A 25301-nucleotide genomic window follows, 5' to 3' on the forward strand; every position below is an offset into this window, starting at 1 on the left:
ACAGAGTTTATCCAGTAGGCTCCTGGAGCATTTTAAAATACTCTTATTATGATACTTTTTATAGTAGATTTAAGTTGTTTATGTGACTTCGCCTATTTCCAAGTGTTATTATTTTTTTTGACTCTTCAGGACATATCCTAAGGGCCAAAATAAAGTCAGCTTACACTGCACAGGGTTGAAAGAAGGAAGAATCCCCTGTATGTACCCATGGCACCCAACAAATATCACAGTCATCAACTTCCCTCCATTCTACACTCTCATGTCTCTGGTTCCATTGTTTTAAGAACTAGATTTGTTTAAAAGTCCACTTACACTGTGATAATAATGGGTATTTCCAGTTTAAGAGAGAACTTCTATGCCTCAACCCACAAGTTTCCTGTCACTGGGCTGGCTTTAGAAAAGCCAGCTCAAGAACCTTCTGAAATGCAAATATATAGCTCCATCTTGGAAGATTCTAATTTCATGTACATATGGTGGCACGTTACACACTGTGTAGTAAGCTTTCCAGACAACCTGTGATGTTCTAGCAGGTTTGATTTCCTCCACCTTTGTTTCTGAGAGTGGGGATACTCAGACCTCATTGAAGTCTGTTGGGGGTGTGTCTGAGGACTGTGAAACCCTCCAACTTCTCTCCAATCCTCTTCTAGAGCCTCTGCTAGACCTCCCCACTTCACGGATACAATATCTGTTTAGAGGGAAGGAGAATCCATGCTTGATCCCTCTTTCCCCATGGACCAAGATTAGAACTGGCTGATCTGATTGCTCACTGTGCTGTGCACGGGGTCAAGACAAAGGTGAGGCAAATGAGGCAGTACCTTAGGTAGAAAATTTTAGGGAACTCCAAAAATCTCAGTAACCAAGATAAATAATATTCTTACACAGTATTTTAGGAAATAGAAATTAATGCCAGAAAATCCACGACGAGCAAATTATAAACATTGCAAATAAAGGTAGGATCAGTAACAGAAGCTGGAAAAAACCAGCAGTACTGATCCTGTCTTTATTTACAGTGCTGCTATTTTGTTTATGATGGGTGAGTCTTTCCTTAGTCTTGGCTCTGCACCAGAGTTTCTATCTATTAAAGTCTTTACTGCACCTGCTATATGAGAAAATTCTCCCCAAAAGTCTCAATGTCAGTTGGTTTTCTTTTTTTCCCCTACATTAGTGGCAAAAGGGCTGACTTTTAAATTTTATGAGATGACACCTTGGACTCCAGATTTGAAGACCTGTTTGAATTGTGGTGTCTTTTAGGTTGTCTTGCTCCAAATGCATTTCTTCTCAATATTTATCACAGTGACATGGGCTTTTTATGGCACTCTCAAGTGCTTCAGAGAAAATGGAGAGCATTTTAATACTGCTGATTTACTCTTTCAGGTCTACGGTAATTTCCTTACTGCCTAATTATAAGGCTCAGTTTAATTTACTCTACACATAATGTTTACTGATGCACATATGGTGCCACATTTCAGGAGACTGTACCCAGAACAGGTATTTTTGTCAGGCTTGGAGCATGGAAATTTTCCTTCATTTACAGAAAAAAAAAAGGCTAAGAAATTAATTGTCTCAACAGAAAATGTCCCCCACAGACAGAAAGACAGAGAGAGAGACAGAGAGAGAAATCACATCTACCTTTATGAAAAAAGTACAGTCTCTTTAAATGCTTATTTTAAAAGCGGAATAATGATTATGTATCACATATGTACAAAGATTTGTAGTTACCCACAAAATTGGGAGGTAGGGATTGGGAAAAAGGAGAGACAGGAAAGAAAAGCAATAACATCTTCTGGGCTCATTTCTCAACTATCTCTGAAAAAGGAAATACGGATTCAGAGACTCTTGGAGGTAAAAGGGTTTTTCCTAGGGCAAAAAATTCTTTATTTGGCCTCCTTAAGACCCCTCCATCAGCTTCCAATTTAGAGATGGGAACTTATCCCTTAACCTAGCAATTTTAGTTGTTAGAAATTGAGTTAAGATCAGTGATTTTGTAATTATCATTAATGTTGTGTATGTGTGTGTGTGTGTGTGTGTGTGTGTGTGTGTGTGTGTGTGTGTGTGCTTTTGGTTTTTTTTTTTCCAAAATGGATGGTGTTTGTTTGTTTTTACCTTGCCTACGTTTGGGGCCCAGATAAAAGCTTCAGTAAAGAACTCTATTTAGAGTTCTAAAGGCCCACACAGAATGACTATTATTGCACATGAATCCCTGGCTTCCCAATCAGGCTTGTCTTCCCATAGCTCTAAGTGCTAAGAATGGATGCACTTAGGGACTGAGTAGCTAATGCTGTCTTGTCACTGACATACCTGAAATTACCAACTCTCTTGGGACCCATTCCTCCCATTTGTACCTGGTTATGTGCAAAGGCCAGAAAAGCAGACTTGCCCACTGAAAATGTGTGATATTTGTTTAGTGGCTATTCTTTTCTTAATACTTTATCTACTATCCCTACAACAGTTCTTTGGAGGGGGCATTACTGTCAAAGGATTTTTTTTTTCAGAGTAAACTATTGAAGTCCCAGCAATAAAATTAAATTTCTTACTGGTACAGAACTCTTACTTTAGAAAATCCAAGTGGGCCGACTCTGAAGCATTTCCTTTTAATGACTGTAGTTGTCAAAGTTGATACAATTTCATCTTAGTTTATAGCTTTTATTAAAATTCCCTTAATAGGATGAGTGTCAGGTAAATAGTAACTAATCATGAATCTTGAGATTTTCAATAATAATCATAATAATAGGCTTCCTAATATAATCACCACTTTTTTTTCCCCTTTAACCATCCATATCTGTGTCCAGTCCAGTGCAAGAACCTGAACCATGAATGAGATTCTGATAATTATTTTTCTAATTAATTATAAGGAAGGGAAGAAAGTAAAGGACTTTCACTTTTTCTAGGGGATATCTGATTAAATGCAGATCAGGAGACAGGCAGACCTGCCTGGTATATTCAGTGGGAAACAATTGAATGGATTAAGTCCTGGTGTTCCAAGATTAAAGGAGAACCATTTGTTCTGAGGACTTGGGTGTTAGGAAGAGATTTTCCATCTGACCCAACCATGTGTGTTTGGCAAAAGTTTGTGTGAATAACCACTCTTAGCCCCTCCTTTCCCATTCCACAGTTCCCCAGTTTGTCACTGAGTATACCAATCCTGTTAACTATTAAGGGTGGGACTTCTATATTTTTATTTGATTCTTTCAATTTCAGCAAGGATTAGACTACCTTAAATAGCTGTACTCTAAATTGCAACAGGTGTAAAGGGGGTGACTAAAAAGCTGTAAAGCACCTTTGGTCATGGGCAAGGTGGGAGATCTGGGTGGTTGAGCAGGGAGAGGGAGGGCACAGAGTTGCAGGGGCAGGAAGAAGTCATCACTAATGAAGCATGCCTGACTGAGATTTTTTTCAGCCCCTCCTTCGAAATCCTCAGGTTTAGATCAATGTGGCCCTGACGCTGTATCCATAGTTGCCATAATAACTAGTTGAAAGTGAATCACTTGTGACTGATCAGGTAGTCATTTTGTCTATATATCACCATAGCAACCTGCTTGCCTGGTGCTCTTTGGGTGAATTCTCTGTGTGTTTAGCCAGTCTGTGGAAGTACCCTCAGTGGGGTTTTTTGGTGTTTTTTTTTTTTTTTTTTTTGCCAGATTAGGAAGAAATATCAGAATTTGGAGTTTAGTTCACTATACAGCACCTATGTCAAGCAGGTCAGGCAACCCAACCAGATACCCTCCTAAGTCACAAAGTTTGGGGGAAAAGCCAATAACTTCTAAGCTTACATGTAACCTTTCCTTGTCTCAAAGCTTCTGCTAGAAAAGTAATTGCTTAGAGACCATTTGAATAACCTATGTTTTCTAGCAGAGTGTGAGGCAAAGGGAGAAAAACAGTTGACTTGGTCAAATAATACCAGTCATACTGGCCATTTGGGGGCTCTTTGAGACCATCTCTGGTCTCCTCTGTTTCTTAAGCAGGTGGGTCCAGCAAATGCTCATTCATAGGTAAGCAGTGGGTGAATGGAGCCTGAAGTAGCCAGGGAATTGCAGTAGCAGTGCAACAGAGTGACATGGTCAGAGTGGGATGCTGTAAGACTGAAATCCATTGAGGAAACCATCTAGAACAGGTCTCTGCAAACTACTACCTTTGGCCCAAATCTGGCCCTCTGTCTGTTTATGTAAATAAAGTTGTATTTTCAGCTCTTGTGTTGCAAAGGCAGTGTTGAGTAATGCCAAAGAAGAGATCAGCTGCCTGCAAAGACTAAAATATATACTACCTGTCCCTTCACAGGAAAAGCAGGCCAAACTTTGCGTACGTCTACTTGAGATAAAACAAATGTGGTGTGAGAGCACAGATTTCCCTGAAAACTCAAGGGGCCTTAAATCCAACTCAGTCTCCTGCCTTTCCCTGAAACATCTTTAGCACCAGTGTCATTTTATAGGATTTCCACACACTTGGAAATGTGGAGGAATCATTGGGCCTCTGTCTGAAATGAAGTCCCTCTAGGGAAAAATTCAGCAGCTGTTGGAAATGCAATGCTGTGCAATAGTTAAAGACAAGAAGCAAAGAAGTATAGCATATGGTGGCAGAACTCTGGAGAGCGAAGTTAGCTCAGAGGCACACAGTTAGCTATAATTGGAATAGAGCAGAGGAGCATGGTGAGTGGTTTTCCGTTTTGGAAAATGTCATGAGCTCTTTAATGACCACAAATGGTCAGAAGCTTCAGAGGTTCATTTATAAGTAACATCTGAACCAACAAGTAAGGGCCCATCATTCCCCTTCCTTTACCCAACAGCGTCTTATTTCCCTTGTCTCCCATCCTCAAGTGAACTGAAGTGGCACTCATGTGATACCCGGAGTGGAAAATGGTGAGTTTTGTCCTGGCTCCTCCCAGGGGCTCTTGTATTTACAATGGGGGATCTTCTGAGACCCACAGGACTTCTGCTGTAAGGTGGAATGTCAGGAAATTTGGACGTGTAGGGCCAGATGATCCTACCTGGTACAACTTGTACTACACTGTGGCAGATATGTAGGATTGACCCCGCCAGAGAGAAATATGGTTTTGGAGAGTTGTTCTCTGTATCTTCCTTGAAACTCTTTAACCGCATGTCTTTTATAGGCTTCTGCTATTAACCTGCCATCAAATCCATCCATTCAGTGATTGTTTTTCCAAATTGCCTATGCAGTTGTGGGGGATAGAATGTTTTGAGTAGCATTTTATATGCCTGCTAAGGGTCCTTGATGGATGAACTTACCTGATGCAACTTTTGGCTTTATCACAGTAGATTCAAACAGCTTATACCCATTCGATGCCAGCTAATCAATGACAGATATTAGATACTCAGAATGAAATGTTCAGGTATGTAAGTTTAGATCCCCTTTTGTGGTAAGCAGTGCTGGAAGGGATATAATACTGGAAGGTGAGTGGTTGACTAGATGTGGGAGTGAAGGACAGAAAATAAGATGACCTTTGTCCAATTGGGATTTGTGAATTTGAATAGCCAGATTTATAAACACATGGACCTTAAGTAAAAAAGCACTAATCTTGGAATCAGAAGACCTGATTCTGGCATTTTCTGGGTACAACCAGTAGACCGTTCTCTTTCCTTATCTATACAACAAATAAAATGATATTCTCCCTATAAACCATATCTCTCACCCCCACCATGACTTTGTAAAGAGGATCACATGAAATAATGTCTAGGAAAGTTCTCTGCAAACTGTAAAAACAAACATGCGCAAGATTATTATTAAAGGTAATAAGCAGCCAGAAACTGAGTAGACTTTCCAAATATGCAGGAAAATCATTCTGCTTTTCAGTTTGGGTTAAGGGATCTGAGCAAAGTAGTTATACGAGAAATGCCTTTTCCACCTTCAACTATGCTACCTAAAATTCCACCTTTCTGAAAAATGCCAAATATTCTGAGCTAACAAAGTGGGTGTTTGAAAGTATGTCTGTCCTGATGGAGGGGAGAAGAAATCCTGAAAGAACCATTAAGTGACAAAAAATCTTAAGTAATATGATGTGAAGGAAATGTAACAAATTTGGACTCTTAAAGAGTGTTTCTCAGGCCAGGCTCCAACATATTTAATAGGAGGAACTCATGATTACCTCTAAGCAGCATCATTTACGAAGCCAGTCAGGTATGTGTATGGTCAAGTTATCCTTATAGCATTATTAGTAAATGGAAATTGAGACAGTAGAGAAGTTTTCAGCAGTGAGAGTGGATGGCTTGTCTTGCTTTTTTCTGGGTCCCTGGCCAAACATAGTGCTTGGTAAACCAGAATTCCTCAAATGCTAGTAGAATGAATAAATGAGTTAACACCAACTACTGAGTAGAGAGATTAGAATAAAGTAAGAAAGAGATAAAGCATATTTTTACCCTCTGTGAACTTCTTATTATTCTTAAAACAGTATTTCTGGTGCCTTGAGCTAATTAAATTACTATCTACCCCATTATATTTTTGTGCATTTACTCTGATTTTTTTTCCCTTTGGCATAACATTTAAATACCTTTAATAATAGTGCAGCATTTGTGTAGATTTTGCTTTATGGATCCTTTTCTCCCCTCCTTTGAGATCAGAAATTTTCTCATCCTTTTTGAGATTTGAAATGCACAATTGAAGACAAATAATCAAGGGATTTTATTAATTTTTCAAAAAGAAACATCTAGAGCCAAGAATATGCATTGAGAAAGGATAGTCTCATCAATAAAGGATTGTTTGCAGTGTTAGAAAAACTGGACACCCACATGCAGAAGAATGAAATTAGACTTCTAACTTATACCATATACAAAAACCAACTCGAAATGAAGTAAAGACTTGAATGAGACCTGAAATCACTAAACTCCTAGAAGAAAAAAAAAGGGGAGGGGTAAGCTCTTTGACATTAGTTTTGGCAATGTTTCCTTACATAAAACACCAAAAGCAAAGGCAGAAAAAGCAAAAATTAAGAAAATAAAAAGTGGGACTATATCAAACTAAATAGCTCTACACAGCAAAGAAAACCATCAACAAAATTAAGAGGCAACTACTGACTGGGAGAAAATATTTGCAAAACATATATCTAATAATGAGTTAATAACCAAAATGTATAAAGAAACACATACAACTAAATAGCACACACACAAATTTTATTTTAAATGGGCAGAGAACCTGAATAGTAATTTTCCCAAAGAAAACATTTAAATGACCATAAGTATATGAAAAAGCGCTCAGCATAACTAATCATCAGGGAAATGCAAATAAAAACCAAAATAAGATATTACCTCATACCTGTTAGAATGACTATCACTAATAAGACACGAGATAACAAATATTGGTGAGGATATGGAGAAAGGGCAACCCTTGTACACTGTTTGTGGGAATGTAATATTGGTGTGCCCACTTTGGAAACCAGTATGGAGCTTCCTCAAAAAATTAAAGACAGAATCGCCATAAGATCCAGTAATTTCACTTCTGAGTATACAACTGACCCTTGAGCAACATGAGTTTGAACTGCACAGGTCCACTTATATGTGAATTTTTTGTTTTGATAATGCATTATAGTATGATACTATAAATGTGTTTTCCTTATGATTTTCTTAATAACTTTCTTTTTTCTGGCTTACTTCATTGTAAGAATACAGAATATAATGCATATAACATACAAAATATGTGTTAACCAACTATTTATAGTATTAGTAAAGCCTCTGGTTAATAGTAGGCTATTAGTGGTTAAGTTTTGAGTGAGTCAAAATTACATGTGGAATTTTTAAGTTTTTATTTTAATACAAATTAGTTAACATACAGTGTTATTTTAGTTTCAGGTGTACAATATAGTAACTTAACACTTCCATACGTCACCCTCTGCTCATCACGACAAGTACCCTCCTTAATCCCCATCATCTATTTAATCCATCCCTCTACCCACCTCCCCTCTGGTAACCATCAGTTTGTTCTCTGTAGTTAAGAGTCTGTTTTTTGATTTGCCTCTTTCTCTCTCTCTCTTTTTTCCCCATTTGCTCATTTGTTTTTCTTAGATTCACATATGAGTGAAATCATATGGTATTTATCTTTCTCTGACTAACTTATTTCATTTAGCATTATACTCGCTACCTTCATCCATGTTGTTGCACGTGGGAAGATTTCATTCTTTTTATGGCTGAGCAATATTTCACTGAAAAGTTCTATGTGGATTTTGACTGCCTGGAATGTTAGCGCACTTAACCTCCCCTCCCACTTCACCCCCTGTTGTTCAAGGGTCAACTGTATATCCTAAGGAAATGCAAACAGGACATTGAAGAGATAACTGCATTCCCATGTTCACTGCAGCATTATTCATAGTAGCCAGGATGTGGAAACAACCTCAGTGTTTATCAGTAGATGAACTGAGAAAGGTATAGAAACAAAGAAATATTATTCAGTCATGAGAAAAAAGGCAATCCTGCCCTTTATAACACGGATGGGCTTTGAGAGCATTATGCTAAATGAAATAAGCTGAACAGAGAAAGACAAATACCTCATGTTATCAATTATATGTGGAACTTTAAAAAAAAAAAGTGTAACTCATAAAAGCAAAGTAGAAAAGTGGTTGCCAGGGGTTTGGGGGCAGGGGAAATAGGGAAGGATTGGTCAAAGGGTATAAGTGTTCACTATAAGGTGAATAAGGTCTGAGGATCTAATGTAAAACATGACTATAGTTGATAACACTATATTGTAAGATTAAAATTTGCTGAGAGTAGAATTTTGTCTCACATACACACAAAAAAAGAGTATATGCAGTAATTGGTATATTAATAAATTAGATGGGGTAGGATCCTTTCACAATATTTATGCATATCAAATAACCATGATGTATACTTTGTAATTTTTTAAATGCTTATTTATTTATTTAATATTTATTTTTGAGAGACAGAGACAGAGCATGAGCAGGGAAGGTGCAGAGAAAGAAGGAGATGCAGAATCCAAAGCAGGCTCCAGGCTCTGAGCTGTCAGCACAGAGCCAGACATGTGGCTGGAACTCACAACCTGTGAGATCATGACCTGAGCTGAAGTCGGACACAGTCAACTGAGCCACTCAGACACCACTAAATGTTAATTTATTTTAGAGAGGGAGAGAGAGAGAGAGAAAAGGGAAGAGAGAGGGGAACAGAGGATCTGAAGTGGGCTCTGTGCTGACAGCAGAGAGCCTGATGTGGGGCTTGAACTGGGACATCTCACGAACCATGAGATCACGACCTGAGCCGAAGTCAGATGCTTAACTGACTGAGTCACCTAGTCACTCCGACTTTATTATTTTTTCTTAAAGTTGATTTATTTATTTTGAGAGCAAGAGAGAAAGCATGAGTGTGCATGTACATGTATGCACAAGTGGGGGAGGGGTCAAGATGCAGAGCCTGAAGCAGGGCTCCTTCCCACAAACTGCGAGATCATGACCTGAGCCAAAATCAAGAGTCCCTCGCTTAACAGACTGAGCCACTCAGGCACCCCATGATGTACACTTTAAATATCTTACAATTTTATTTGTTAGCTATACTTCAATAAAGCTGAAAAAAAAAAAAAGAATTTGTGTCCATCCATTAAAAAGAATCACAGAGATAGCCTCTCATTGGAAATTAAAATTGAACATGTAGTCTTCAAAATCTCATCTGAGTTTAAGTTTCTATGATTCTCATTGGCTGTGGAGAGCCATTTTTTTCTGGTTCTGTCTTTTTCAGGGACTGTTTCATATTCATCAAATGGTTGTGGGTTTTTAGACTTTGTGCAAAACACTTTGCAGTATCTATTTGAAGGTGGCTCAATATACATCATACACTCCTCATATCCCACCCTGTAGGCAGACAATTTCTGGTCATTTGAGACAGTCAATTTTTCCTTTTAAGTTTGTGAGTTACACTGTGTCTATCCTCATCGCTTTGTCCTCCCATGAAATAAGGAAGTAGATTGTTAGATTAGGGACCATCCATTGCCTGCATTCCTTTTGGTTTGCTGAGGAAAATGCAGTTATTTACATTGATGAATAGCCTTAATTGGGTAAAATAGACTGGTAGTGCTGAGCTAATACCTTTAAATGTCTTGTCTTATGCAATTAATATTCCCTTGTCACACATACATTTAAACAGTTGGAAGAAAGCCTTGTGTTCTTGACTCCTGTCAGACTTAACAAATGATTTTGTCAAGTCATTCCTTTCTGCCCTGGTTGATTGATAGCTAAATTTTGGTCTTCTAGCTTATGTAAAAAGTGTTAACTATGCCTTTCAGCTTGTAGGCAAGGGCATTTAGACCATTCTAATAGTCAATTTACAGAAGAATTACATTGCCTGTTTACTGGAGGGGTCAAAAAATGTGCCCCTGTTCATCAGGGACACAAATCACAGGGCCCATGAGCTAATGAAGGCAGTATTTATGAGTCCCTGCATTTGCCGGATGATACCAAGTTCAAGGTGCCCCTGGTCGTGGCTGCTGAGGGCTCTGGCTCACAGTTTTGGGTGTGCCTGTGCTCATGGACTATGTAATAGGTAGATATATTTAATACGAATAGGGTTCGATTCTAAAAGTCTTAAGAATGAGAATAAAAGCTATCATGCTAGATTGTGACAGTACTAAATTTTATCTGAAGGTTTCAGAGATCTCTCTATAATAAGGCAGATCCCTGCTAACCTCTGCTGCCACCTGGCTTATAGATGTGTATAACATACCATGATTACCATCTCAAAGCATGCGAAGTGGATCCCAATCATTTCTGGGAGGAGTCTCACTCCCCTTGTCTTGAGCCTGTGTTGAGAATCTCCCAGTGTACCATTTTAAAACACTTTGACCAAGTTTTGATAAGATAGTTACATAAGACCAAGTAGAACCCATCAATATGTTTTTGAAATAGATACATCTTGAACGATGAGTCCTCCATTTTTTTTTTTTTTTTACAGACTACTAAAGCCCCAGGAAGTCACAGAGTCTCATAGTGAGTATCCAGCAGGTCCCTTTCAGCAACTGGAGTGGGGATTCATTAGGACTCAGCATCACATCTGCCTCTGGAGGGACCACTGATTCCCTCTTGTGGTGTCCATCTGCCACTGGGTCTGTTCTTCCATTCTCTCCACTGTGGTTTTCTTCTTTGTGCTCTTATTATCTTTGGCAAAGCTTCCAGAAGTCTTTATGCACTTCACTAATTAATCACTAAGCTGGAACACATATGTGCCTGCAATTTTGTACACTAACATCCTATATACCATTACTTTTGGTTGATAATGTATGCAAAGCTGGCATAATGTAGACATATGAAAGGTTGCGTATATTCATTTATCTCATGGACTCTGAGGCCAGTCTGGGTTCAAATTCTGCCACTGCCACTTATTTATTAGCCATGTGAGTGTGGGCAACTGACTGAATTCTATTGCCTCAATTTCCTCACCTATAAAATGGAGAAAATAGTAGCCAGCTCTTTTCAGAGAAATAAGCAAGTTCTTCTAAGCGTTCAGAAGAGGCTCTGGCACAAAGTAAGCATTAAGTAAAGTTTGTTATTATGAAATATTAACTTCCCCCAATCCTTCACTGCTCTCCTCCTCACCACTTTTCCTCCCTGCCCCACTGTGCAGTCTATTTCTGCCTCCTCTGTACCACCTCCAGAGGTGCCTTCTGCCACCTCAACTTTGCTTCCTTGTTGGTTGTTTCCATAACATTTGTTTCAAGGAGGGCTGTGTACCTGCTGGACTGAGGCCCCCTGGGGATCCACAATAATCCCAGGACTCCCTCGGATCCTAGAGCAACATTTCACTGCTTCTTCCACTAAAAGCGATTGCCCTTGCCTATTGTGGAGAGGGAGAAGGAGACTTTAACTTTGTGTGTCCTGGGCAGAAAATGGAACCAACAGAAGGAGTCAAGCCCAACCAAGGATGAGGCCCAACCAACCTTTCCTTATCTAAGTCTCTATGACTTTTCTCTTAAGTACAGCTTTTGAACTGAGGGATTTGTTAAATCTATACAAATAAGAAATTGTAGCTGTGATATGTTTAAGCACAGCCCATGGCTGCATAATGGAACATGCAGAGCAGACTACTTTTAATCTAGTGATTTTGGTAAAATAACTGAATTGGAATGATCTGATTGATCAGAAATTTATTTTGATGATGTCTCCCCAAAAAGATGATTAAATGGCCACAAAAACTTACTCTAATTAAATATGTATATTATCTTATCAGTTATCTATTGTGAAAATAGTTCAATATAACATCTCAGTGGCACCCAGTAATAGTATGTGTTTCTCACTAGTTCGGAATGGTGACCTTGGTTGGGCCCTCTCATGTGTCTGGGCTCAGTTGCTCTTGATTGACCTAAGATGGCGTTCATGGAGATGACTGAGGTGACTCAGTTCTATTCAACACTTTTGTTTTCCTTGTTGGGAGATAAGTGGTCTAGCCCAGGCATGTTCTTCTCAAGGAAATGAGAGAGAATAAGACCAAGCAAGCCTGGTGGCGAATGGGTCTTTCAAGCCCCCACATGCATCATGCTGGCCAACATCACAGGCATTAAGCATGTCACAGGGCCCAGCCCAGAGCCAGAGAGGGCAGTCACTACAGAGTTACGTGGCTATGGGCATGCATATGAGGAGTGGTGAATAATCGGGCTCATTAATAAAACAAATCCACTACAATTATTTAAGTTGGCCTCAGTGCTTTTTACTCCATTGAGATATGTTCCAACTTTTATCCTGGTTGCATTAGAACTCCTAGAGGAAAAATCTAGAGGGCAAGAATTGTTTATCTGGCTAAACTAAACCATTATATGTTTGCTGTTGGGGCCATGTACACAGGTATTGCTAATGATGACAGCTATGCTTTGAATTAATCCAGTAGAGCCTGAATCTGGGGTGGGGATGGGAGTGGGGAGGGATATGGGGAAAAGCATGAAGTCTTATAACTCTTCTTATTATGTATATTTTTTTTCTTTTTAGAAGTAATTGGTTCCATTAGGTAAAGAAGCTAGTATCCCAATTAAAATGATTTAGCTTCGTAGAAGATAGTCAGCGCCATCAGGATAATGAAGTGAATGACCAAAGAATTTTGTGTTTCTCTTGTAAAGAAAACAAAATAAAGCAAAAACAGTGATTATTCTTTAAGTGCTCTTCCACAGCATCATAGATACGCCTCTGCTCTCCCCATCTGCCCCACCCCCAGCCCAAACAATGAACAATGCCATCATTACCAGTGGACTGTGTACATTGATGGCACCTTAGCTTATTAAAGTGGCTTTCTGTGGATTACTGCACTGACTGATTACCTTAATTGACCTTCAGCCTGGTTAAAATTTGCCTGACTTAATGAGGCTCAATTTTTCTCAAGCCCCCTAGGCTGGATGGCTCCTGGACCAGACACTTTGTTGCTTTGATTTTTCATTTTTAATAACAGTTACACCCTAAAGCTTAAGGAAATATGGTAAAAATATGTCACTGATCATGAAGAGCCCTCAAGCAGCCACATGCATGGGAATATTTAAAGTTTCAAAGTTTTGAGCCCATTTAAAATTATCCTGTACCCCAAATTTGACCTTGGTTTGTATGGCCTACAAAATTCTAGTGAAGAAGTTAATACTGTTAACAAGCTTTTTATAAATATCTGTCTAAATGACAAGACAGATGTCAAGCAGTGAAATATTTGTTAAATCTCATCAGCCCAGCCTAGACACTTGGATGTTAACTTTTATTTCTAAAAGTCAGGATGGCAGTGGATTGCTCAAACATGCACAAACAATTCTTCCTAAAGACTAGAATGCAAAAAGATGTAAATTGTGGGGAAATTTCAGCAAAGAAAGCTTTCTCACTATAGGAAAAATAGGATTGATTAGTATTAGCTACCTGTGCTGAGGAAGATTATGAAATAGTATTTGAGCTCAGCATAAAAGAATGCTGTGATTGATTAGTCACGTCTGGTATAGGCATAGAAAGGAAATGTAGCATACTTTCCATTCCTATCCTAGTTCATAGTTTCTGATCTTGTTCCTTGTAAATAACCCTGCACCTTTAATTATTTCCTTTAAGTGTTTCTATTTTTTACACCTTCTGCTCATGCTTGAGTAATTGCATTATTATTCTACCAGATCTTTTCTTTATTGGCCATATTTTTGTTTTTGAGTCAGCCTCTGAATTCCTTTCCTGTGTTTGGGGAACTCCTCATTATATGAATTTTTGGATAAGAAGCCAATGGCCAGTATCCTTCTTGCACAAACACTTTTCCCCAACACCTTCTTTCTTTACCATTGCAGCTAGGTAAGGGTGTTGGCACATGACCCAGGATTCAAGTCTGTATTTCACCCAGATAAAAATCAGGTGCATCTGCCTAAGACTTTGAATCAAAAGCTAATGACACAAAGGCACAAGGTATACTAACATTTCTGAGTTCTGTCCCTTCTTTGAACTAGTGGAATGGGCTTTCTGCTTGAATCTGCCATAATTAGTTTCTAATGTTTGCAGCTAAGAGCTTGACTGATACAATAGGTCTTCCAAGGCAGTGCTCCTCAAACTATATTGTACTTAGGAATCATGTAGGCATCTTATTAAAATGAAGATTCTGATTGAAATGCAGGTATGGGATGGGGCCTAAGGTTTGCATTTCTCCCATGAATTGGCAGTTATGCTGGCCTGTGGTCTACCCTTTAAGTAGGAGGGGACTGAGAAAGGAATGGCAGCCTTAAACATGGCAGAGTTAGCAGGAAAAAAGAAAAGAAAGAAAGAAAAGGAAATCTCTTTCAATGTGTTCTAGTTAAGATAGGGCAGACCAAGTAATAAACTTCAAAATGAGGGGAGGAGTCAACATGGCTGAGAAGTAGGGGGACCTGAAGTTTCCTTATCTCTCAAACACAGCAGTATTTAGGCCAGAAGCCTTGGAATTCCAGGAATCTGGGCTACAGAGTGACAGAAACATTTCCAGGGGCCCATGGAGACAGCTTGGTAGGATAGAGGTGCATGCTTGCAAATTGGGAGAAATAAAATCGGCAGCATAGGCACAGACCCGGGGGGGGGAATCCCCTTCCACAGAGAGACAAAAGGAAGAGAAAGAGAGGCTGTGAAAATGTGGGATTGTGTTTGGACAAGAGAAAACCTCTCTGGACCACAGACCTGGAATGGAAAAAAATGGAGAGAGTCAGTCTCTAACTTGCAGACAGCCTTAGGAGTGACAATCCAGGGTGGTGTGGCTTTGTTGGGACTGCAGTGCGCTGCCCTGTGTGCACGCATTGAGGAGAGAAGGGAGCTAGCTCTGGGCAAGCTCAGAGGCACACTGGGAGAAAGCATTCTCCTTCCTTGAGTGCTGTGGTAAGAAAGTATACTGCCTCTCCAAGGATAAAAGACCCTGTAGGTGCCAGCCAGAGGCCCTTTGTTGGCTGGGCAGGGATGGCACTACCCCAGAACTGGTGTGGGGTGGAGTGGGATCCTTTAAGACATCAGGGTTTGAATCTCAGCTGAGCGCCTGGGAAGCACAGGAGACTGTGGAGCAAGACAAAGCGGCCCAATCATGCCCGCACAGCACTGTGAGGATAGCCTGAACAGTGTGGTTTGGGGCACCTCGTCGAGGGAGGAGAGACTGAGGTGTCACCATTTTTTTCCCCATCACCAACATGGTGGAGCTTCATGGAACAGGATAGTGGGCCCTCAGCGGAGGCGTGACCTGCCTGCACCAAACTGTGCCCCTCCATGCCTGGTAACTGTGTGTCTACTAGAGCAAGATTGACACTGACCAACCAGACAGCCCGTCCTCCAGACCAGCACAGCCACCTGTTCCAAGGCACTATCAGATATCGGTCCAGTGTTTTTGCATTTTCTGATTTGATTCTTGGTCAATTCTTGTTTCTTATACCATCAATAAAAATAAACTCAAAATGGATGAAAGACCTAAATGTGAGACAGGAGACCATCAAAACCCTATAGGAGAAAACAGGAAACAACCTCTTTGACCTCAGCCACAGCAACTTCTTACTTAACACATCTCTGAAGTCAAGAGACATAAAAGCAGAAATGACCTATTGGGACCTCATATATATATATGTCTTACCCTTATTTTTTCCTTTCCCTATTCTGATTGTTGGTTTGTTTAAGCAGACATTTTTAATCTATTCTTTGTACACTTCTTCTATATCTCCTCTTTCTTTATTTTCCTCTCTCTGTCTCTCTCTCTGGATTAAGCTGTATAGGTTCTCCAAAACTCTGCCTGGTCATTTTCTCTTTGTTTTCCCCCACTTCTGTCATTTCTCTCTTTGTATGGGATAAGGCTTCTTCCACCCACCCACCCCTTTTTAAATTTTTTCCAGGGTTACTTCAATGAACACATCAAAGCACACCTGGTGGAAGGTCCAAACCACTACTACAAGTAGGGAGATAAAGCAGCCAGAGTCACAACAACAGAGAGCGTGAAACACACTCCAAAAACACTTCCTGAAAGGCCAGGCCCTGGACAGTGTATGACTTTTTTTTATATATAGTACTACTCACAGGTGCAGGACACATAACAAGCTCTTAATACATGTAAAAGACAGAAGACTAGCCAAAGTGATGAAATGGAAGAATTCTCCTCAAAAGAAATTCCAGGAATAAATGACATCCAGAGAATTGCTCAAAACAGATATAAACAATATATCTGAATAATAATTTAGAGTAATAGTCATAAGACTGACTAATAGCTGGGCTTGAGAAAAGCATAGAAGACAGCAGGGACTCTGAGTAAATTAAGCTATAAATGAGATGCAAAATAAACTAGATGTAGTGATAGGAAGGATGGAGGAAGTAGAGGGGAGAATAGGTGAAATAGAAGATGAAATTATGGAAAATGATGAAGCCAAGAAAAATAGAGATAAGAAAACAGTGGACCATGAGGGGAGATTTAGAGACCTAAGTGATTTGATGAAACACAATAATATCTGTATCATAAGAGTTGCAGAAGAAGAAGGGAGAAAGGGGCAGAATGTTGGTTTGAACAAATTATAGCTGAGAACTTTCCTAATCTGGGGAAGGAAGCAGACATCCAAGTCCAGGAGGTGCAGAGAACTCCCTTCAGATTCAACAAGCACAGGCCATCACCACGGCATATCATAGTGAAACTTGGCAAAATACAAAGATAAAGAGAGAATTCTGAAAGCATCTAGGGACAAATGGGCCTTAACCTACAAGTCTAGACACATAAGGGTAGCAGCAGACCTCTCCACTAAAACTTGGCAGGCCAGAAGGGAGTGGCAGGAAATATTCAATGTGCTGAATAGGAAAAATATGCAGCCAAGAATCCTTTATCCAGCAAGGCTGCCATTAAGAATAAAAGGAGAAATAAAGGCTTTCCCAGACAAACAAAAACTGAAGGACTTCATGACCACTAAACCACCCTACAGGAGATCCCAAGGGGGACTCTCTGAGTAGAATGTTGCAAAGACTACAAAGGACCAGAGAAATAACCACAAGCATGAAACCTACAGATTACACAATGACACTAAATCCATATCTTTCAATAATTGCTCTGAATGTAAATGGACTAAATGCCCCAATCAAAAGACACATTGAAAGTGAGGGGATGGAGAACCATCTATCATGCTACTGGAAGTGAAAAGAAAGCTGCAGTAGCCATACTTATATCAGAAAAACTAGATTTTAAACTAAAGACTGTAACAAGAGATGAAGAAGGGCATTTTATCATAATTAAGGGGCCTGTCCATCAAGAAGAGCTAACAATTGTGAATGTTTATGCTCCCAAATTGATAACACCCAAATATATAAATCAATTAATCACAAACATAATCAATCATATTGATAATAATAATGGTAACTGTAGGTGACTTTAATACTTCACTTACAGTAATGGACAGATCATATAGGCAGAAAATCAATAAAGAAACAATGGCCCTTGATCTCACGGTTTGTGAGTTCAAGCCCCGCATTGAGCTCTGTGCTGACAGCTCAGAGCCTGGAGCCTGCTTCAGATTCTGTGTCTCCCCTTCTTTCTGCCCCTCCCATGCTCATGCTCTGTCTCTCTCTGTTTTTCAATAATAAATAAACGTTAAAAATTTTTAAATAAATAAAAAAAAAAAAGAAACAATGGCCTTGAATGATACATTGGACCAGATGAACTTGACAGATATATCCAGAACTTTTCATCCCAAAGTAGCAGAATACACATTCTTCTCAAGTGCATATGGAACATTCTCCTAACTAGATCACATAGTAGGTCACAAAACAGCCCTCAATAAATTATATAAAAGGATTGAGATCATACCATGCCTATTTTCAGATCACAACACTATGAAACTTGAAATCAACCTCAAGAAAAAATTTGGAAAGCCTCCAAATGCATGGAGGTTAAAGAATATTCTACTAAAGAATGAATGGGTCAACCAGGCAATTAAAGAAGAAATTTAAAAATATATGGAAGCAAATGAAAATGAAAACATGATAGCCCAAACCTTTTGGGATGCAGCAAAGGCTGTCCTAAGAAGAAAATACATTGCAATCCAGGCCTATCTCAAGAAACAAAAAAAATCCCCAATACAAAACCTAACCTCACACCTTAAGGTACCAGAAGCAGAACATCAAAGAAAGCCCAAAGCCAGAAGAAGAGAAATAATAAAGATTAGAACATAAATAAACAATATAGGATCCAAAAAACCAAACCAAACAATAGAACAGATCAATAAATCTAAGAGCTGTGTTTTTGAAAGAATAAACAAAATTGATGAACCCCTAGCCAGACTTCTCAAAAAGAAAAGAGAGAGAATCCTAATAGATAAAATCATGAATGAAAGAGGAGAACCACAACCAACACTACAGAAATACAATGAAATTATTAGAGAATACTATGAAAAATTACCTGCCAAGAAACAGGACAATCTGGAAGAAATGGACAAATTCCTAGACACCCACACACTACCAAAACTCAAATGGGAAGAAATAGAAAATTTGAACAGACCCATAGCCAGCGAAGAAATTTCATCAGTTATCAAAAATCTCCCAACAAATAAGAGTTCTGGGCCAGATGGCTTCCTAGAGGAATTCTGCTAGACATTTAAAGCAGAGTTAATATCTATTCTCCTCAAGCTCTTCCAAAAAAATAGAAATGGCAGGAAAGTTTCCACACTCATTCTGTGAAGCCAGCATTACCTTGATTCCCAAACCAAAGACCCCACTAAAAAGGAGAATTACAGGCCAATATCCCAGATGAATATGGAGGAAAAATTGTCAACAAGATACTAGCAAATCAAATTCAACTGTATACTAAAAGAATTATTCACCACGAACCATTGGGATTCATTCCTGGAATGCAGGGCTAGTTCAGTATTTGCAAATCAAACACTGTGATGCATCACATTAATAGAAGAAAAGATAAGAACTATATGATCCTGTCAATAGACAGAGAAAAAGCATTTGAAAAAATACAGCATTGTTTCTTAATAAAAACCCTCATAAAAGTCGGGATAGAAGTAACATACTTTAACATCATAAAAGCCATATATGAAAGGCCCACAGCTAATATCACCCTCAATGGGGAAAAACTGAGAGTTTTCCCTCTGAGATCAGGAACACAACAGGGATGTCCACTTTCACCACTGTTTTTTAAACTAGTGTTGGAAGCCCTAGCCTCAGCAATCAGACAACAAAATTAAAAGTCATCCAAATTGGCAAAGAAGAAGTCCAACTTTCACTCTTTGCAGATGACATAATACTCTACATGGAAAACCTAAAAGACTCCACCAAAAACTACTAGAACTGGTACATGAATTCATCAAAGTCTCAGGATATAAAATCAACATACAGAAATCGGTTACATTTCTATACACCAATAACAAAGCAATAGAAAGAGAAATCAAGGAATGGTTCCCATTTACAATTTCACCAAGAGCCATAAAATACCTAGGAATAAACCTAACCAAAGGGGTAAAAGTTCTATATGCTGAAAACTGTAGAGATCTGATGAAAGAAATTGAAGAAGACACAAAGAAATGGAAAACTATTCCATGCTCATGGATTAGAAGAACAAATATTGTTGAAATGTTGATACTACCCAAAGCAATCTACACATTCAATGCAATTCCAATCAAAATTGCACTAGCATTCTTCTCAGAGCTAGAACAAACAATCTCAAAATTTGTATGCAACCAAAAAAGACCCCGAATAGCCAAAGTAATGTTGAAAAAGAAAAAGCGGGAGGTATCACAATCCTGGGCTTTAGCCTGTACTACAAAGCTGTAATCATCAAGACAGTATGGTATTGGCACAAAAACAGACACATAGACCAATGGAATAGAATAGAGAACCTAGAATTTGACTCACAAATATATGGCCAACTAATCTTCAACAAAGCAGGAAAGACTATCCAATAGAAAAAAGACAGTCTGTTTAGCAAATGGTGCTGGGAGAACTGGACAGCAACATGCAGAAGAATGAAACTGGACCACTTTCTTATACCATAAATAAAAATAAACTCAAAATGGATGAAAGACCTAAATATGAGACAGGAAACCATCAAAACCCTAGAGGAGAAAACAGGCAACAACCTGTTTGACCTCAGCCACAGCAACTTCTTACTCAACATGTCTCTGAAGGCAAGGAAAATAAAAGCAAGGATGAACTATAGGAAACTCATCAAGATAAAAAGCTCTGCACAGCAGAAGAAACAATCAACAAAACTAAAAGGCAACCAGCAGAATGGGAGAAGATATTTGCTAATGACATATCAGATAAAGGGTTAGTATCCAAAATCTATAAAAAAATTACCAAACTTATCACCCAAAACCAAATAATCCAGTGAAGAAATGGACAGAAGACAGGAATAGACACTTTTCCAAAGAAAACATCCAGATGGCCAACAAACACTCACGTTCAACCAGATGCTCAACACCACTCACCATCAGGGAAATACAAATCAAAACCACATTGAGATACCATCTCACACCAGTCAGAGTGACTAAAATTAACAACTCAGGAAACAACAGATGCTGATGAAGATATGGAGAAAGAGGAGCCCTCTTGCACTGTTGGTGGGAATGCAAACAAGTGTAGTCACTCTGGAAAACAGTGAGGGGAGCTTCCCCCAAAAATTAAAAATAGAACAACCCTACAACCCAGCAATAGCACTGTTAGGAATTTATCCAAGGATACAGGGGTGCTGATTCATAGAGGCACATGCACCCCGATGTTTATAGTTCACTATCAACAATAGCCAAATTATGGAAAGAGTCCAAATGTCCATCAAGTGATGGACACACTTTATTATTATTATGCTATCATTTATTAGGTGATATCCTATCATTTTGTTTTCATTTAAGTTGAGTAAGTTTATAAAGTTTCTTCATAAGGAATTTCAGTTCATACAGGAAAGGCAAGATGTAGTCTTGATTCTTTCAAGAGAAATGAGTTGGTTCCTTGACAGCCTCTAAAGGTAACCAGCTTTTGTTTTGTTTTGTTTTGTTGTCATTATAAACTCATGTATTTAAATATATTTGATGAGTTTCAATCCACTGGAATTTTAATCTTTTGTGAAGCTCAAAATGTGTAATCTTTGGCCAAGTGAGGGGCTCCTGAGTTATTTTAACATGACCCTAGTAGTCTTTGATAACTCTTTGCATAATAAGATATTTCAGGACTTTTGGTATATTTCAGCTTCAAAGTTCTAGCCATTTCCGCAAGAAGCCCTGATTTGTTTTAGTGGAAAATTGTATTTCACAGTGTTCATTGCCATTGGGCTGCCATTGTTTTTAGGCCTTTTCATTGGACAGAACTGGAAAATTGTGTGTGTGTGTATGTGTGTGTTTTAAAATCTTGTGTTCATATCGACATTTCTTCTTCAGATCTAGGAATATAGGGTTTTTCCCAAACTTCTTCTATATTTCACCTTCTCTCTTACACACCATTACTCCTCATTAACAAGAGCATAGGAGATAAGAGATAACTTCTCATGACTAATCGTTTGCTTTCTTCTGCCTTTAAACACAATAGTATTAGAACACTAATAGTAATACTACCACCATAATTAAAATTACATAAAACAGATAAAATATTTTTGTACATCTTGTTCCCTTTTTCTTCTTGTTTACAGTGTTATACTGTATCTTCATTGCCAGAGCCATGTAGCTGCTTCATACGATAATCTCCCTCATTTAAACATCATATATTCTTAGTTCTACAAACAAGTATATATCTAATGCTCACTGTCAGTTTCATGCTGATGTTTTCTGAGTTATTTTGGTTGTTAAAGATCTTTCTCTAACAGATTCTCTGACAGAGTCTCACGAGAACAATATTTTCTGTGTTCTTGCACAGTGATCAAATTTTGTCTGTGCCTTCTATTCTTCAAAGTCAGTTTTGCTGGCTGTAAAATTCTTCACTCACATTTTCTTTCCTTGAGTATCTTAAATTATAGTACTTCATTTTCTTCGGGCATAAACCTTTGCTATTGAGAAGTCTGATGATCATTTGATTTTCTTTCCTGTATTAGCCATTTGTTCTATTTGTCTAAATACACAAGGATTTCTTCCCCTGTTTTTATTTAGAATCCAGTTTTTTTGCCTGACAATTTGCATTAGTCTTTCTAGGTACATGATATATTCTTTCAGAATGTAATTTATATGTATATGAAAGTGTTCATGAATTATGATTTTTAGCGTTTGTTTTCTGTTTTGCTTTTCTTCTTCAGGGACATCTGGTAGCCAAATACTGATTTTTTTTTTTTTTTTTGGTCTATCTTCAGTATTTGTCACTTTTCCTTAAATCTTTTAAAATATTTTTCTAAGAATTTCTTTTGGATTTTAATTTTTTCCTTCTTTTCTCTTTCCATTTCTCTTAAGGCATTTGCTATTGTATTTATTCATTCTTGTTTAGTCTTCTTTTTTTAAAAGAAAGATTTTTCTTTAATTTATAATTCTTAAGTTTCATGACCTCATTGTATATATTTTTTTCTTTTTGTAATTTATGTCTTATTTAATATCTTATATAATTTTTTAGTGTATTTGAATTTATTTGAGATAGTAGTTTACAGTTTTAATCTGTGTTACAAGTATATGTTTCTGGCATGGTTTCACTGTGTATAAGGAATATTATATTCCTTATTCTTATTTTTCTTATAATAACTTTATATGAGTTTTGACCTTAATAATTTTAAGTTGTTCATTTTTATGTGAACTCACTTTCCTTGAAGGTTTAGAAAGAGGCCTGATGGACTTAGCTATTCTAGCTTTACAGAGCTCTCACTTCTGTTAATTTTGTCTGATTTAAAAAATATGGTTGCTTGGCTGGTGATATAACCTGGCTCTCTGCTCACTTCCCCACTTCCTCTGGGCCTTTTTCTTTTACCTCTGTTGCCCCTGTCAAGTTCAATTTGATTATACTTCCAATAGTTTCTCCTTCATGTGGGACTCTGTCCTGGAAGAGAGGCTTGACAGATCAATTTTAAGTGCTCACTGCACTCTTCCCTTCAGACCTTCTGGCCATGGGCTCTTCCACTTGCTACCTTATAATTATAGGCATATTATTTCATATTTCTCAGTCCCATTTTCTTCATTTGAAAAAAAAAAACTTATATAAGAAACATCCCTATCTCATGGTGTTGTTTAGGGGATTAAATGATGTAATATCTTGGGGTGCCTGGGTGGCTCAGTTGGTTAAGCATCCAACTTCAGCTCGGGTCGTGATCCTGCATTTGGTGAGTTCGAGCCCCACGTCAGTCTCAGAGCTGTCAGCATAGCAGCCTGGAGCCTGCTTCAGATTTTGTGACTCCCTTCCTCTCTGCCCTTCCACCGCTCATGCTCTGTCTATCTCTCTCTTTCCCTCAAAAAAATGCATAAACATTAAAAAAAATTTAAATGATGTAGTATGTAAAGATCTTACTTGAGTATCTGCCACATTGTATGCATCCAGAATATATGAGCTCACCCATAACCAACATTATTCCTGAGCTGTAGTTTAACACATGCTGCCAAATAAGTAACTAATTAATATTAACTTTGCATAGGCTTTATGTATTTTATATGGTGAAATACCAAGCCCAATTCAGAGGTAAACCAAACTAAGTTATATTGCACACATACATACCTTGTAGTAGTTCGTGCAAAAAGGAATGGAAATTTGTAATTTGTTCAAAGTTCTCCTTCTTCTGACCAATAATAGATATGCATGTGTCACCCTACTAAAAGATTTGCCTGAATACTCCTCAATAGGTACATTTGTTTGGAAAACATACACATTGTTTACCATCTTCACTTGCATTTATTTGGGTGTTTTCTCTCTGTACACATCCTGAAAATCATGAACAAAGCAGCACTGAGGTAATTATTCAGGTACAGTTTCTCTTTCTTTCTTTCTTTTTTTTCATGCAGCTGCCCTGCTTCCCATTTTAACAATGTGGAAATGATATGTAATTATGCATTGTTACATATTCGGATATGTTTATTTTTACTTACCTTAAAGAATAATTCTAAGTACTTCTTTCTGGAGCACAGCAACTATCTCATCATAGTACTTGTGCAGAAACACTTTTGAGATTATGAGAGGTTTCATGTTTTCACTCTATCAAAGTCAAATAATGTATGTAGAAAGGACAGGTTACTGCAAAACGGTAAGATTTTAAGGGTAGCTTCAAGGCCCAACCCTTATCTAAAGCTGTCCCCATTTGCTGGTTGATGCCTACATTTCTCCATTTTTAATGAGCCTTGAACTAAGTTCTGAGTCCTTGAGCTATATCATGATTCAAAACTTCCTGAAGGGAGACATTTGGGCCAATGAAGGAGGAAAAAAGACTTTCTTTAGGAGAGGGCCTATAATATATTAAGCTAAAGGCCACATATGTAACTTTCAAATTAACATTTAATATAGTTAATTCAGAACAGTGTATCAATCATCTCTGTTTTCTTTTGATACGATAAGCACTGGGAAAATTAAAAACAGTTGAAACATTATTTCCATGGATAATGAGAACCGGGCAGAGTTTAGAAAAATTTTTTATTCTCAGGCAGTAATTTAATCCATATTGCTAAGTGAGTAATAGACTCATAAATACCATTCTTCTATTCCTTAATTGTGTGTGTTTTGTTTTTGTTTTTACTGCAGCTTCGGAAAGCAGTGATGGATCACATATCTGATTCTTTCTTGGAAACCAACGTCCCTTTGCTAGTTCTCATTGAGGCTGCAAAGAGTGGGAACGAAAAGGAAGTGAAGGAATATGCCCAAGTTTTCCGTGAGCATGCCAACAAGCTAGTGGAGGTAAGTCAGGAGAGGCCTGAAGAGTAGAACTTATTGATGGGTTTAGTCTCTACACACTCCCTTTCGAGTTTCAGTAGACAGCCCTTCTATGGTTTTCTGGTTTTCCTGGAGAAATAAA

General features: G+C 38.2%; 1 protein-coding gene across 5 annotated transcripts in view; it reads left to right on the forward strand.

Annotated features, from left to right (window-relative positions):
• Positions 1-25301, forward strand: part of CTNNA2 (catenin alpha 2) — a 1099255-nt gene that overhangs the window by 836705 nt on the left and 237249 nt on the right. For all 5 annotated transcript variants that reach the window (XM_019443126.2, XM_019443134.2, XM_019443137.2 and 2 more), the window contains one exon: positions 25031-25183. In XM_019443126.2, the coding sequence (XP_019298671.1) occupies positions 25031-25183 (153 nt within the window). The remainder of the gene's footprint in view (positions 1-25030; positions 25184-25301) is intronic.

This window comes from Panthera pardus, unplaced genomic scaffold (assembly GCF_024362965.1).
Source record: "Panthera pardus isolate Hobbes unplaced genomic scaffold, ASM2436296v1 HiC_scaffold_25, whole genome shotgun sequence".
Taxonomy (NCBI): domain Eukaryota; kingdom Metazoa; phylum Chordata; class Mammalia; order Carnivora; family Felidae; genus Panthera; species Panthera pardus.